Source organism: Centropristis striata, chromosome 11, assembly GCF_030273125.1.
Source record: "Centropristis striata isolate RG_2023a ecotype Rhode Island chromosome 11, C.striata_1.0, whole genome shotgun sequence".
NCBI classification, from domain to species: Eukaryota; Metazoa; Chordata; class Actinopteri; order Perciformes; family Serranidae; genus Centropristis; species Centropristis striata.
In genome coordinates this window covers 32,220,500-32,234,499 of record NC_081527.1, presented here as the reverse complement: position 1 = coordinate 32,234,499, position 14,000 = coordinate 32,220,500, and the positions used below count along the sequence as shown (strand labels likewise).

The 14,000-nt window shown below is 39.7% G+C and overlaps 1 protein-coding gene across 2 annotated transcripts in view; it reads right to left on the bottom strand.

The window, feature by feature from the left end:
• The window catches only part of LOC131979926 (guanine nucleotide-binding protein G(olf) subunit alpha), a 56,879-nt gene that overhangs the window by 17,534 nt on the left and 25,345 nt on the right, over nucleotides 1-14,000 (bottom strand). For both annotated transcript variants that reach the window (XM_059344002.1, XM_059344003.1), the window contains exon 5: nucleotides 12,488-12,585. In XM_059344002.1, coding sequence (XP_059199985.1) covers nucleotides 12,488-12,585 — 98 coding nt within the window. The remainder of the gene's footprint in view (nucleotides 1-12,487; nucleotides 12,586-14,000) is intronic.

Sequence of the window (14,000 nt, the reverse complement as noted above, 5' to 3'; positions counted from 1 at the left end):
CACAAGTCAACAGATGACCCAGTGAAAATCAGCTTTTCCTCTTTTCCCCTAATCAAAAGTCAATAACTAATGAGTAATATCAGACAGGGGGAGTTTACAGTATCAGTGCAGATTGCATAAGCTGAACCGAGAGGTGCTGGCAAAACCGGCTGCTGATTACAAATCCACAAAGAAGGAAATTAATTCTTTCTCCAACTCTCTCTCTCTCTTTCTCTTTTTTAAGCAAATTCATTTCCTTTTCAACTCTTATTTTTAACATTTTAAACATGCAGATCTGCCAGAACTGGAGCCGTCGAGGCCTGTGTGCTGTTTGTGTAGTTCACAAACTGGCCTCCGGGTGGCATCCCTTCGCTCCTGCTGCACACAGCCTCTCTTCCACACTGACCCTGCCTGCTTTTAGCAGCTGGGTTCCCATGGCAACCCCAGTCGGTCCATACCACTCCTCTCTCTCTCTATCTCTCTCCCTCTCTTTCACTCTCTCTCTCTCTCTCTCTCATTCTGTCTCTCTTTCTCTCTCTATCCCCCTGTCTCTTCCTAAGCCAGGCCGCACTTGTATCCTTCCATTCCCAGACTCTCCCATACATCAACACAAAGCAGAACCTCGCTCTGTGCTAGCTTTCTGCATAGTATGTGTGTCACCGTGTGCGTGTGTGTGTGTGTGTGTGTGTGTGTGTGTGTGTGTGTATTTGGTGAGAGGGCACAGCAAATTTAGGCTCATGAAGACCACCCTGTCAAGCAAAAATAAGTCACATTTACAGTAAAAGGCGGAGGAATGTAATGTGTATTCTGTAGTGTGTATAAAGAGACACAAAGTCTGTTAGGACATGACAGACGCAGTGTCAGCTGTGATAAATTAGACCCACAGGGTTATAGGAGTTGAGAGCTGAGCCGTGGGGATAATTGATAAGGATGTTACAAGTCACGGAGCAGTCAATAGGAGTCCCATGAGATGGGCCTGGTTACGGTAATGCACACTGGAAAATGACTCTTTATGGCCAAGTGGTAACTGCAAACTGTGGTGATGTTGTGATGGCTTTGTAATAACCCTTCATGGTGAAATCAACACATCCTCCACCAACCAAAACTAAAAAAATTCAAATATAACAGCAGCTTTATGCACACTGGGATGCAACAGCTAGTCAACAAATAACCAAGGTAGTTTCTGTCCCACCAGCAGATCAGGGAAATGGATTTAGAGTGATTTGATGTGTTGGTGATTAGTGGGATATCTTCACAGAGTAATGAGTTTACAGGGTCATTACTTCTGCCAATGAACAGGTGAGAAGAGCAGGATCAGAGGACATGCACAGATTATCTTGGTCAACTAAAATTTTTTCCATAACTAACAAAATCCACAGACATACCACTCTCCATGCTAAAGATAATGTCAAACACGTTAAAATCTTGGGATTTTGTTATGAGTGACATTCCTTTTAACATAAGTCGAGAGACACAGGTTTTTGTACAGTTTCTTTTTATACGATTAAAGCTGGATGTTTCGGCAAAGTCAGTCCCAGGTAATTAAAAAAAACATAGGATAGGATAAAACATGTATAGTTTCATGGTACATAAAATAAAATGCATATTATTACTGGGTGATATGAAAATATATATCATCAGAACAATATGAAAATGTGTGTCAATGTGTGGCAAATCCTTTGTGACCTATATTCAATTAAATTCATTACAAAGACAAGATGTCAACCAAACTAGGACATTTCTATCAAATTATCACAAAACATGCTAAATCAAGATAAATATCAATTACTTTCTTGTGTGGTGTATAAAATGTCAGGAAAATAGTGACAATCTTCATTTCCTGCAAAGTCCTTGTTTTGTCGGACCAACACTGAAAAACTAAAAAATATATTTTGCCTACAATCACAAAGAAAAACACAAAATCCTGACAATCTAGATAATGGCACAAGTGAATGTTTGGCACTTTGAGAAATAACTTAATGAAATTGTTGGTTGCCAAAACAGTTGCAGATTAATCCTCTTTTGATGAACTAATCGATTTGTTTAAGTACAGGTTTACAGTGTTTATGCTTCAGCAGACACAGAGAGACAAATTAGCAAGTAACACAAAGGAACATGTAAGTACATTACGCCTTTGTTTAACCTGTAGCAGCTGTGAAAACACAATAGGTGTGGACTGGAATTAAATTTCTAAATAAATATTGTTTTAGAGGACAGTATCACTTTGAAGAACCACAACTGCATACGAAGAGGAACCGGATGTTCCTGACTTAGCATATTGTTTTTCAGGACATTTTAAGATGGGATCCTTATCTATGCGGTCAGTGCAGAGAAGCTGCAGAATTTCAGGTTAAGAATGCCTACAACAATAAATCATCCAACCAAAACCGCCCATCCATGGCTTGTGCTGGAGCCAAATGTTTACTCAAGTTAGCCTCCAAGCTACCTCCTTCAGCCCGGCCTGATGAAACAGCCGACAGCTCAAACTATCTAGGCAAACAAACCGCTGTGACAGAAAAATATAAAAGGTTTCTAAAAATAGCTTTTGTGCCCCCCTCTGGCCACATTCCACAGGAGGTGAAAGTTGAGGCTTGTTTGAGTAGTGGCCGAGGTGGAGGGAGACCTTTTGCCTGGGTGTGGCTGGACAACACTAACTGCTAGCCTCGCTGCTAGGAGGGCCTAACCTGAGCTAAAGCACAGAGCCAGGCCTGACTGAGCAGGCGCTGAGGGTTTGAAAGCCCCCATGTGATACAAAACATGCTAATGTCAATGCTAAACACACGTGGTCATGTGCTTTTTGATGGATTTTGCATGGCTCCAAGTCTGCTGCTCCTCACTCTGATAGGCCAGCTCGGCAGCAACAGGGAGAGAGTTGGGAGCCCCTGTCATGATTAGACAGCAAAATGTCTCCTCGCGTGTCAAACCCCGCTTTGATCAATTCAGCCCCCCCCCCTCCATCCCCCTCTCTGTCTCTAGCAGTGGCAGAAATTGTGTGTGTGTGTGTGTGTGTGTGTGTGTGTGTGTGGAGTAGGGGGAGACAGAGCGAGCAGGAAAGCATATGGGTGCATTCATACACTCGCGATGATTTGTTTTATGTCAGGGCATTAATAGAAGAGAAGGTATGGCCAGGCAGTGCGTAGTCGCTCTCTCACACGCGCACACACAAAACCAACACAGAGGCGTTTTGTGTCTCACCTTCTGCTACTGACCTTCCCTTTGTTTACAGCGCATTGCCGGGATACTCCCTTTGATTCGGCTGCGCACACGTGACCCTCCGACAGTTTCTGCTCTGCAGTGCTGCTGCTAAAAATAGCCTCAGCTTGCCCTGGCTCCACAGCTAGTTTACATAAGCTCTAAGGGGGGTGGGGGGTGGGGGGAAGGGGAGGGGGAGAAAAGGGAGCGACAGAGGGGGGGAGAGAGAGGAGGGGGGAGCCTCAGTGAAGAGAGAGAGAGAGAGGGAGAGAGGAGGAAGAGGAGGAGGAGGAGGAGGGTCTATGGACGACCATTCCACAATCTCTGAGCAGGGAACCTGCAGCGCCACTGCTGTCCTCCAGCAGTCTGTGCCTTTACACTCCTGGTCAACAGCAGGGTGTGTGTGAGTGTGACAGAGAGAGAGAAGTTATGTGTGTGTACTGTATGTGTGTGTAGTCGGCACACAGTAAGAGACTCGCAGATATCCGCCATTCACCAGCCTCGCTCTGTGTCTCCGTCTGTCCTTTAAAATGGACGCACATTTTAACCCAAAAATAAAAATCTATTTATAGATACAACTCCCCTCCTTTAAGTGGAACATAAATTCCCATTTCTCTCTGCAGCACTGTTCATATTTAAACATTCAGAGGGGCAAAACTAACAATTAACAAGAACCTATAAACCACCTAAACAAGACATATATGTAAAAGGAGATTAAAGTTACTCAACATGTCCACAGGAAAAAAAGGCAATTGTGGTAATCTGTTTGAGGTTTTCATACATTTTGATATAAATTTAGATTTTAATAGACTATGGGAAATGTGTATCGTTTTTAAATGGAGCGGTGCCTGCTTTCAAATGTGATCCAACTCATTGACTAAACTAAATACAGACCGTCAGAGCCTCTGGTCTCTAGAAACAAAATAAAAACACACTGGCAGTGTAGCTAATCTTGTGACATGTAGCATGCTATGCTGGGCAGCTTTAGGCTCTCTGAACTGTTTCCAAATGCCCAGGCAGGCTGAGAGCTTTCTAAAAACCGACATTTACAACTTTAAGCTTCAAACTACCTCCACAGTACTTGAAAAACACTTATCTAAAGAACAGAAGAGCCATAAACTATAACACAAAGTCTCAGGCCTTGCTGAATATGTTAAATGTTGCATTTACACACACTTTGGAAAAGGATTCATATAGGGAACAACATGTGTTCTGCAACATCCTCTCTGCTGTCGCTTTCTGGCCTCAAGAGAGGACTGAATAGATAGACGGAGAGAGAGCGAGAGAGCAAGAGGGAAAGAGTGAGTCCCACAGGGGGCTCTAACAACCTTAAGGACAGTGGTTTGTCTAGATGGAGCCCCACTGAGCTTCCAGTACATTAGATTCTACAGTTCAGTTCAAAACCACTCCTTCCTCAGAACACACACACACACACACACACACACACACACACACACACACACACACACACACACACACACACACACACACACACACACACACACACACACACACACACACACACACACACACACACACACACACACACACACACACACACACACACACACACACACACACACACACACACACACACACACACACTTCCATAGTGCCCTCTTTGATTATTCCTCAGTCAGCTGACAGCAGGGTCATCTGATTTTTAGCAAGCGACACAAAGGTTTTTGTTAATCTGGATTAGGGCATTTTCTGATTCTTTTTATGAAGAAAGTATTTTTTTTTCCCGATGGGTGTAATGATTAGGATTTGAATCACGCTATAGTAAACTTTTTTAAATGGCTTAAAAAAAGGTGAATTTACTACAAAACGATTGAGAGATTTGATAAACTTAACTGAAACCATTTTGGTTATTTTTAAGAGGAGTTTACTGGAAGTGCATACCTCTCAATGTAAGCACACAAGGATAACTAAAAATATATATGAACATTTATAGTTCTAAATATATGAAAAAGACACTAAATGATACTGGAAATTGTTTCAGGAACCAAAGATTGTAATACCTAATCAAAAAATCACATAAAACCAACTGTTAGTTGTTTTAATCTTTCTCTAAGCTATTGACAATCTCATTTTTATCAATTTCTTCATCTGCTCCATACCTAGCCATCACAGTCTTTCTGTTTAGTTTAGTTGTTAAGAGGTATGGAGTCTTCTGATTGTCCCTACAGACTGATTGTGTAACAGACCCTCACTTCATGCTTTTTAGATGCATACAATCAGAGTGTGACTTCAGATTTCATTCTGAAATTATGCAAGCCTTAAAAATTCATGAAGATTTAACACAATTTCAAATGCTTCTCTGGCTGCAGTGAGACAGAAGAAAGACATTTTTATGTGTTAAAAATAACTTATCTGAAACAGCACTGAAATATAAGCACACACCAACAATTGAGACATGTAAGAAGAGCCCAGACCCTGTCACAATCAGCCTCATCTGTTGGTGTTATACTGTGTAACATCAAAGCAGCTAAAACATTAAAAAAATGAAGCTACTTATTGGTGACAGGAAAAAGCAGCAGTGACATGCAGCCGGTGTATAAATATCGCTCTCTCGGGCTCTTCCGTGAACAGAAGAGGCTCCTTATTGAGGAGATCCACTGTTTGCGAAGCGTAGCCCCTCTGTTTCTGTAGGCCCTTCAGGGGCCGGGGCTGGCTGACAATGCCGGCCATTCTTAGCACTTTACTGCCCCAGATGACTGTGTCAGTGACCCCTAGGCTGGTGACAGAGTCCCGTGACCAGCACTACACCCCAGCCCCAACCCCAGCCCAGCCGAAGCCAAGAACCAGACCCAGCCTTGCATGTGTCTATCCCCAGTCCCATCTCCGGGACCCTGGGACTGCTGGACCCGTCCAGGCTAAAACCTCCATCATCCTACATCCTAACTTATGACAGTCCTTGTGAATTTAAACATTTGTAATGCGTAGAGTTTTGTAAAACAAAAAAGACAAAAAAATAGAAGCAGCATTTATCTTTTTATGCTGAAATGTTCCTATTAAGAACTTTTTAAACCTTGCAGATAGAGGATTTAGAATGTTTTGGTTATCCAAAAAGGTTGGGATGATGAGAAAAAAGAAATTAAAAAAGAATTCAATGGTGCAACCTACATTCAATTGACTACAGTACAAAGACAAGATGTCTGAAGCTCAAGCTGGGAACTTTAAAAATTATATATTTTTGTAAATCAATTTTCACACTCCTTCTGAATTTGATGTGTGTGTCTGTTTTATTAACATGTTATACAGTGCCCCAAGGGTTGTAGATAAATTATTGTAATTTACTGTAAAAAGAAAAACCTTAAAACCTGTGAAACTATGTAACCTGTGTATCATTTGTCAGATCATGGAAATAAAGTCACGTATTACTGAGCTGCAACAATTACTTGATTCATCATAAACAAAAGAGTAATTGGATACTATTTTTTGAAAATAAGTTAAGTTTTTCAGTCCCTTTTTCAGCATCAACTCCTGGTTTCTACAATGTGAAGATTTGTTGCTTTTTCTCAGCTTTCGGTGTAAAATCTGTTGGTCAAACTAAACAAGACATTTAAAGACATCCTCTTGCTGTCTGCGAAATCGACATTTTTCACTATTTTCTTACATTTTATCAACTAAAAGATAAATTGATAATGATAATAATAATAACATGTAACTCATCTTTTATTTTATTATAAGATTGTCACATTTCAGACATCAGACATGTCATTGTGATCATCATCATCTTTTCCAAATAGGTGGCAATAACACCCATTTTCCTATCCAGCCTGAAAAGCCCCTAGTTTCCCTCAGTGTTTGATCTTTGCCCTTTCTATTTAATCCTTATTAGGATCAATGGCCATGGAGCCAAAAAGTGAAAATGTCTTTTGGTGGCTGAAACAAGAACAATCTGATACTGTATTTATCTCAGTATGAAGGTTTAATCAGGGCCATGGATCGTCTTCCTGTATGTTTTGAATTAACGTGTGTTTACTGGTGTGTGTGTGTGTGTGTGTGTGTTTGGTGTGATTACCATAAACTCTAGATAGGATTGCAGGGATTAATAACTGTAGAGGGATGATCATGGATTGAAAATACAGGAACGTACAAAAGTATGAGTAATATTTACAGTAAGTAAGACAAGTAGAGCTGCAACTGTCAAAGCTCAAGGTGACATCATCAAATTGCTTGTTTTGTCTGGCCTGTGGTCAAAAACCTACAGATATACAGTGTGCCATCACATATGACAAAGAAACGGCTCGCAACTGAGAATTTACAGCTAGGTCATGATTGGCATTAAGGGCTGGGCAATATGGCAAAAATGTTCTTTCCTTTCATGTCGCATTAGCAATATACATCAATTCAATAAATAAAAAGCCTATATCAAACAACTACTTGGTAAAGCTGATTTTTGTATACTCAGAATAAAAGGTGTTGTCCAAATGACGCAAATATTACCCTGGTTTTTCAACACTGTGATGGAAACAATGTAGAAAAAATATATGATTGACATTTTTTCATTGTTTTGACAATCTATGTTGTCATATCACCCAGCTCCCCTTGACATTATTGTTTCAAAAATAACATCATAGAATAAAAAGTGGTAGTAAATGGTTCATAAAAACAGAAGTTTATCAGTTTAAACATGCTGCTCAACTTTTTGTCTCAAAGGACTAGCTAATTATTGCATTCTGAATTATTTTTATTTCAGACAATTTCCCAACTTCTTTGGAAGTATGGTTGTATTTTTATCAGACACCACAGATGTCTAGTCCAAATACACCATGCTCAGGTTGTAGCTGCTGTGGGCCAATCATATGTCGCAATAAATTGAAAAACGCTTGCAGTAATTTACTAGACCTGGGATGAAATGATCGAATAGGGGTATCATCTGACTGGAGAAGTTTCATTATTATTTTGGGTACCCAGCCCTATAGGATGTATCTAGCGCCTGATCACGCTCCTGTACCTAACCCAGCATCAGCGCCATCGCTGTCCCAGGCCTCATTCTTACTGCAGGGATAAAGCCCTGCTGTATCGCTCAGCTGTTTCATAGCCTAATTTCTTCAGTTACACTCCCAGACTCTTTAGCTCCATCCAGGGCAGCTCTCCTCTGGCCCAGTCCCTGCTGCTGCAGCCACTAAGCACACCGACACAGGGAGAGCTCCATAACAGCACAGACAGCATCTAACGCTGAATAACAATCATCCACTACAGTAAGAAATACTTTAGTGTATGAATTATGTCATGAATTGTGTCATATTTGCAGGGGGGCTGCAACAAAACAGTCACCACAGAAAAAAAAACAAAAAAAACAGGAGGCCTGGGAGTTCAGATTTGCGTGTGAAAAAGTGTTTGATTTTGCCGTTGACACATCCAAGGCATTGCAATGGAACCGGCCCGCCGCAGCTGAAAATAGCTCATAATCAATCAACTGGCAGACACATATCTGTGCTCTTAAAACGTATAAATGTGCAATGCAGAGGGCGGATCAATGGGTGACAGGATTCCACAAGCATCGATATGGACATGCTCTTTGGCATAACAAGCGCTCGCCATCGGCCCATACTTATTTCCTGTGCCTCTGTCCAATGGGCTGTCCGGCGTTAGGCCTGCTGGAAAAAATATCTGCCAGAGTAGCAAGGTCTGTGAAGGACAACACAGACTAGATGGCAGAGGTATATAATCTGCTTCCACAAAATCTAAATATGACACATAGCTAGGTGTAAAAAAAAATATTAATACACTTTTTTACGTTTTTAATAAAGTATATATTGTATATTTTTAATAAATAATTTACATGCCAAGATTCGTAACAGATGCACAAAAAGTAGTGCTGCGATATTAGATGTTATAGAAACTGTGACAAATGCAAATGCACATTTGACTGTTCTGACTGCAGAAGAAAAGCACTCCAATTTTATGGTGAGACAAAATTGTAATTTTGCCATCTCTTCTCCTCCAAAAAATCTATATCTAACCAGATTCCTCCACTATGATCTTGTTTGGTGGCTTTACGACAACATGTCTATTGTGCTTGACTATTAGCATGTAAGGTTGCTGCCTGCCATTCTGTTCCTCCCACAAACAGCCACATGTCGGCCAACTTCCTCTTTAATTTTCTGTCAGAATGACTGAAAGCCATCTTATCACATTTGTGGTCCGAGACATAGCCTACAACACAAACACAAGTCTGTCCAAATTCAGGTCAAGAAATAAGAGAGCAGGTGTAGAGAACTACAGTACAAAAAAGGGTTGGTGTTAGCTCAAAAATAGCTAGCACTGAGAAGAAGGAACAAGCCCCTATAGTCTTGAACTTAGAGGAATAGCCAAAACATCACAACAGACATTCTCCAAACAACATAAAGTTTGTTTAAATACAGCCTGAGTCCAAAGTTATGACCTCTGCTCCCTTCCTTTCAACACAGTTGGCTGCTGAAGCCGTCTGCCAGTGTTCCACTACTTCCAGGATAGTCGCTGAGTTAGTGTAGTTTAGTGGTCAAAACAACAATAGGTGTGTGTATGTGGGGCCTTTACACACAGACAGGTCTGCTGCCATGTAGGACAGAGTATCTATGCATGCCCTCTGTCCACATAGTTCATACAGAGGTTAAAACTGAGAGAGGAAGTAAGTGAGAGGCCACACTGTCTGACAAATTCCAGACATCAATCAAACTCATTGACAATAGAGGCATATTGTGATGTTTCTAGTGAACAGTGAGATTTTAAAATTAATTGCAAATGTGAGTCTTCCTGTGCCAAAAATCCTGAGATGGATTTATGATGCTTCATGGTTATATTTTTGTGAATTCATGGCACTAAATCACACATACATGTTCCAAAAGAAAAGAAAAAAGCAGTGCAACAAAACTAAATAGCTGACATACAACTGAAATTACATTTATGAAGGAAAAACATAAAACTATAACAGGACACCAAGGCTGCTAGATAATTCACCAAAGCAAAACTGAAATCCTAACTTATTATCATCTTTTATCTCCTTTACAAACCAGTAAAATAAACTTGTTATATCAGGACATTACAGCCAGCCAGACGGTGATAGGAGGACGGCAAGAAGGGCAGGAGAGAGACGCAATCAAAAAATGAATACTGAAGAGGAGGACATTGGAAACAGGAAGGACGATTGGGACTTAAAATAAACAATTAAGCATCAGTCATTTGGCAGGATCGAGGATTTGGAAGAGATAATGTATCACAACTTATATGGAAAAAAAAAAAGATTCTGGCTACAGAACTACAAAACCAATGAATGCAATCTACTGGGGCTGCTCGATTATGGCATAATCATGGTAATTTTGGTCAATAATGAGATCACAGTTATTTAACACAATTACTCATTGACTTTGGAAACATCATGCAATCATTGTACTTTAAAATGAATGTCTTTTTAGCTTTGGATTGTCTTAAACTTTACAATATAATCAAATGGAAAAAATAAATGGAAAAAATGAGATAGAAAAATAAAATAAATAATAATATAGAATATATACACATTTAAGTAAATAATAACAAAAATAAATGAGAAAAAAATGTGATCAAGTATGTTGTAATTTTAGAGTACTTTTACAACCTAATAAAACTTACTACATATATTCAATATATAAAATAGACCAAAATAAATTACAAACCAATTCCAAGAAAGTGGTTGTTGTTTTTTTTCAAAAATAAATGTAAAATTGTAACAGAAAATATGATGAATTGCTCAGGCAACACCAGAAAAGTCACATATACCGATCTATTTAAATACTGTATGCTTTTCACTGTGTTCATTTTACTCTGTTAATGTTTACTCATGTCACAGGACAGCTGTATTTTCAGTGTTTCAGCTAGTTGCAAGCCTCAGTGGTTCCAGTTATTACAATATAGACCATTCTTCCTGATTTCAACATTCAGAAGACCACTGCATTTACTGAGTTGTAACAAGGACATTCAGAAAGACGATTTGAAATGTTGATGAAACCACAATATTATATGGTATCATGATGATACCGGAATATTGACTAAAATAAACACAAGATGCTTTTTCCTTACATATTGTGCTGCACACAGACTGACTCAGAGCAGCAAAGACAAACACAGGCCTTGGACTGTAACAGCTCCACCTTACAGATTCATGTGACTCTCCAACCATCACCTGACTATCTCTCTCCTTTCTATGGAAGCTGCTTTCAGGCAGGGCAACCAGGGGAAGACTTGACCCCAAGTCAAATTTATGTTCAAGGAACGGAAGATATTCAGGAAGGGAGTACAGAGACTGTTTGTCTACGTGCTTAACCATCTTTAAAACATTTCAACGCTACAGCCATGTAATGCGGGCCCACATATCCCTGACAACAAGACAATATCTCCAGTCACTGATAAAGTGTGCCTTTGACCGAACCCTGAGAGATAAAGGGAGCCAACCTTTGGGACAGGAGGGGACAACTTCCAGCGGGCTGCACTCCTGAGTCTGTACCATGTACATGTCCTCATATTTACATGTGAATTCAGAGGTGAGTCAGAGAGGAAGCAGAAGGAGAGCACTGTAATCAGTGAGTCACTTTGCATATCCAAACTTCCTTTTACAGGCAAGACAAGGACCCTCCACTGCGTACAACCAGCACCCTATGGTGGCCCAAGGTAAAGTAGGAGCCTTCTAAACAATCTGGAGCACCGTGCACAGAGGCATCAGTTTCTGCGCCTTGCCACACTGCAGTTATCAGTATTTCCTAACTACCGTATCTTGAGTACAATTGTATTAGAAAGAGCTTTATACAGATCGTCGCCAAAATCAAACCGTGACCCACATAGCTTTCGTCCAGTGTGAGAGACACAAAAATGAAGTCTCTCAATGCCACAGGTAGGCTGTTACCATCACCAACAGTAAAATGACAAACCCCAACTCTAACCACATCGCTGTAAGTATTTACAGACACTTTACATCAATACAATTCCAATGAACCAGCACTGTAATACAGGCCAGACCAGAATTTGCATATTGCCATGGTAAGATGTCAAACACGCCGGCATGAGGAGATACTTTATGTATAATTTTCCAAAGGAAGAGTACAACTGCTGCTTGCCTTGCCACACCCAGAGTAAACATATCCTAGCCATATTCATATATGACATGACACCAGCACACACCGCAGAGCGTTCACCTCAAACATGACACAAAGAGGACGGACAGAGTAGGGACGTGACAATAGTATACAGGCTGTTTTGTTCTTATTATGCTGGAGCTGAACTGGTTGCGTAATGTATGTAGTTGCAAGCCCTGCAAGTATCCAAAGCTTAAAATCACTTTAAATGTCCAACTCACTATTGTGCACAGTCGATGAGCTGGTACTCATTGGACCTCTCAAAGCATGCCTTCACTCCTTCGTCGTCCCACAGCTTCTTTGCGTGATCAAAGAACTCCTGAGGAAAGGACAAAAGAAAAACACATTAAGAAACAGACATTAATATACATTGGACAACAAAGAGACTTATGTAAGTAAGTATAACAGGATCTGGAGTGTTAATGGTCATTAAAGGAAGTTAACTTCATTTAAACCAACACACAAAGGCTAAAACCAGGCTCAATAAGCACACTTAATACCAGTGATTACAGGTAAGTATGCCATGTGTTCAGTAACTTACACAAAACTATTCTGCAGACATTTGAAAAATCTAAACATGTACTTTAAAAATGCAACGTAAAGTTGTTGAACTTGTGCTGCCATGAAAACCGGATAGCTTAATAAACAAACAGCCCAAATGTGAAACTTTATTGCTCATTTAGTATATACATTTCCACGCAGTTTCTCATTCTAAACCAAGTACTACACTTATAGATTCACACAAAACAGACACACACAGATCTTCACAGCACAACCACCGTCTGCTGCTGTTGGCATCCATAACATTTTGGTGAAACCGGTTTATTTGTTTTTTTAACAGGATTTTCACATCCATGCAAAGCATGAGTAGAGATGTGTTTAGCCTAGTTTAGCATACAGCCTCGAAGCAGAGGAAGCAGCTAGCCCGACTTGATCGAGGGTGAAAAAAAAAAAATACCAACACGTGCTGTAACTACTTCCTGCCAGGCCTAGTGACTGTGCACAGTCCCTAGAGTCTTTTTGTCAAAATGAGGTTGCCAGATTTGGTGGTGCACCATCAAGCCAGTATGGGGAACTATACTAAAATCTGCACTAAAGCCAAAAACACTGCAAAACTATTTTGTGGGTATAAACTTTTGTTGGTCAAGAAATAGTTCCAGCAGGCTATTTAACTCCTTTTGAAACCACAAATTTTACAATTTCTGTTCTATTGTGTACAAATTAAGCAAACATGATGCAAACTCCAACTGTGTTCATTCTGCAGACATTCATTGATACAAATATCAACATGGTCCTCTATTGAAAAAAGTATAGAAGCCTATTTTCCATAATAGTAAAGAGTTCCTTTAACATCTTCAAGTCATATTAATAATATAGACTGCAGTTATAAATGGATCACAGACATATCAGTATCTGTCTATATCTGCATATATATATATATATATAGTCTGATAAACTGGAACTATTTTTTACAGATAATACAGAAACTGTTGCTTGGCGTGATTAAGAAATGGTGTTAGCTATTTATTTTTATTAATTCTAACTTTAAATTGGGAGCAATTGACTGATACTAAACATGAAGTACTGGAATTTATCTTGTCATTTTTTTTATTATTTTTTTTTAATGTATTGTCTCAGTTCTCATTTCTAGAATTGGTTGACAATGTAAGACACTGTATGTGTGATGTACAATAATGTTATAATAAAATATATAATATTCTTTAATAAAATTAT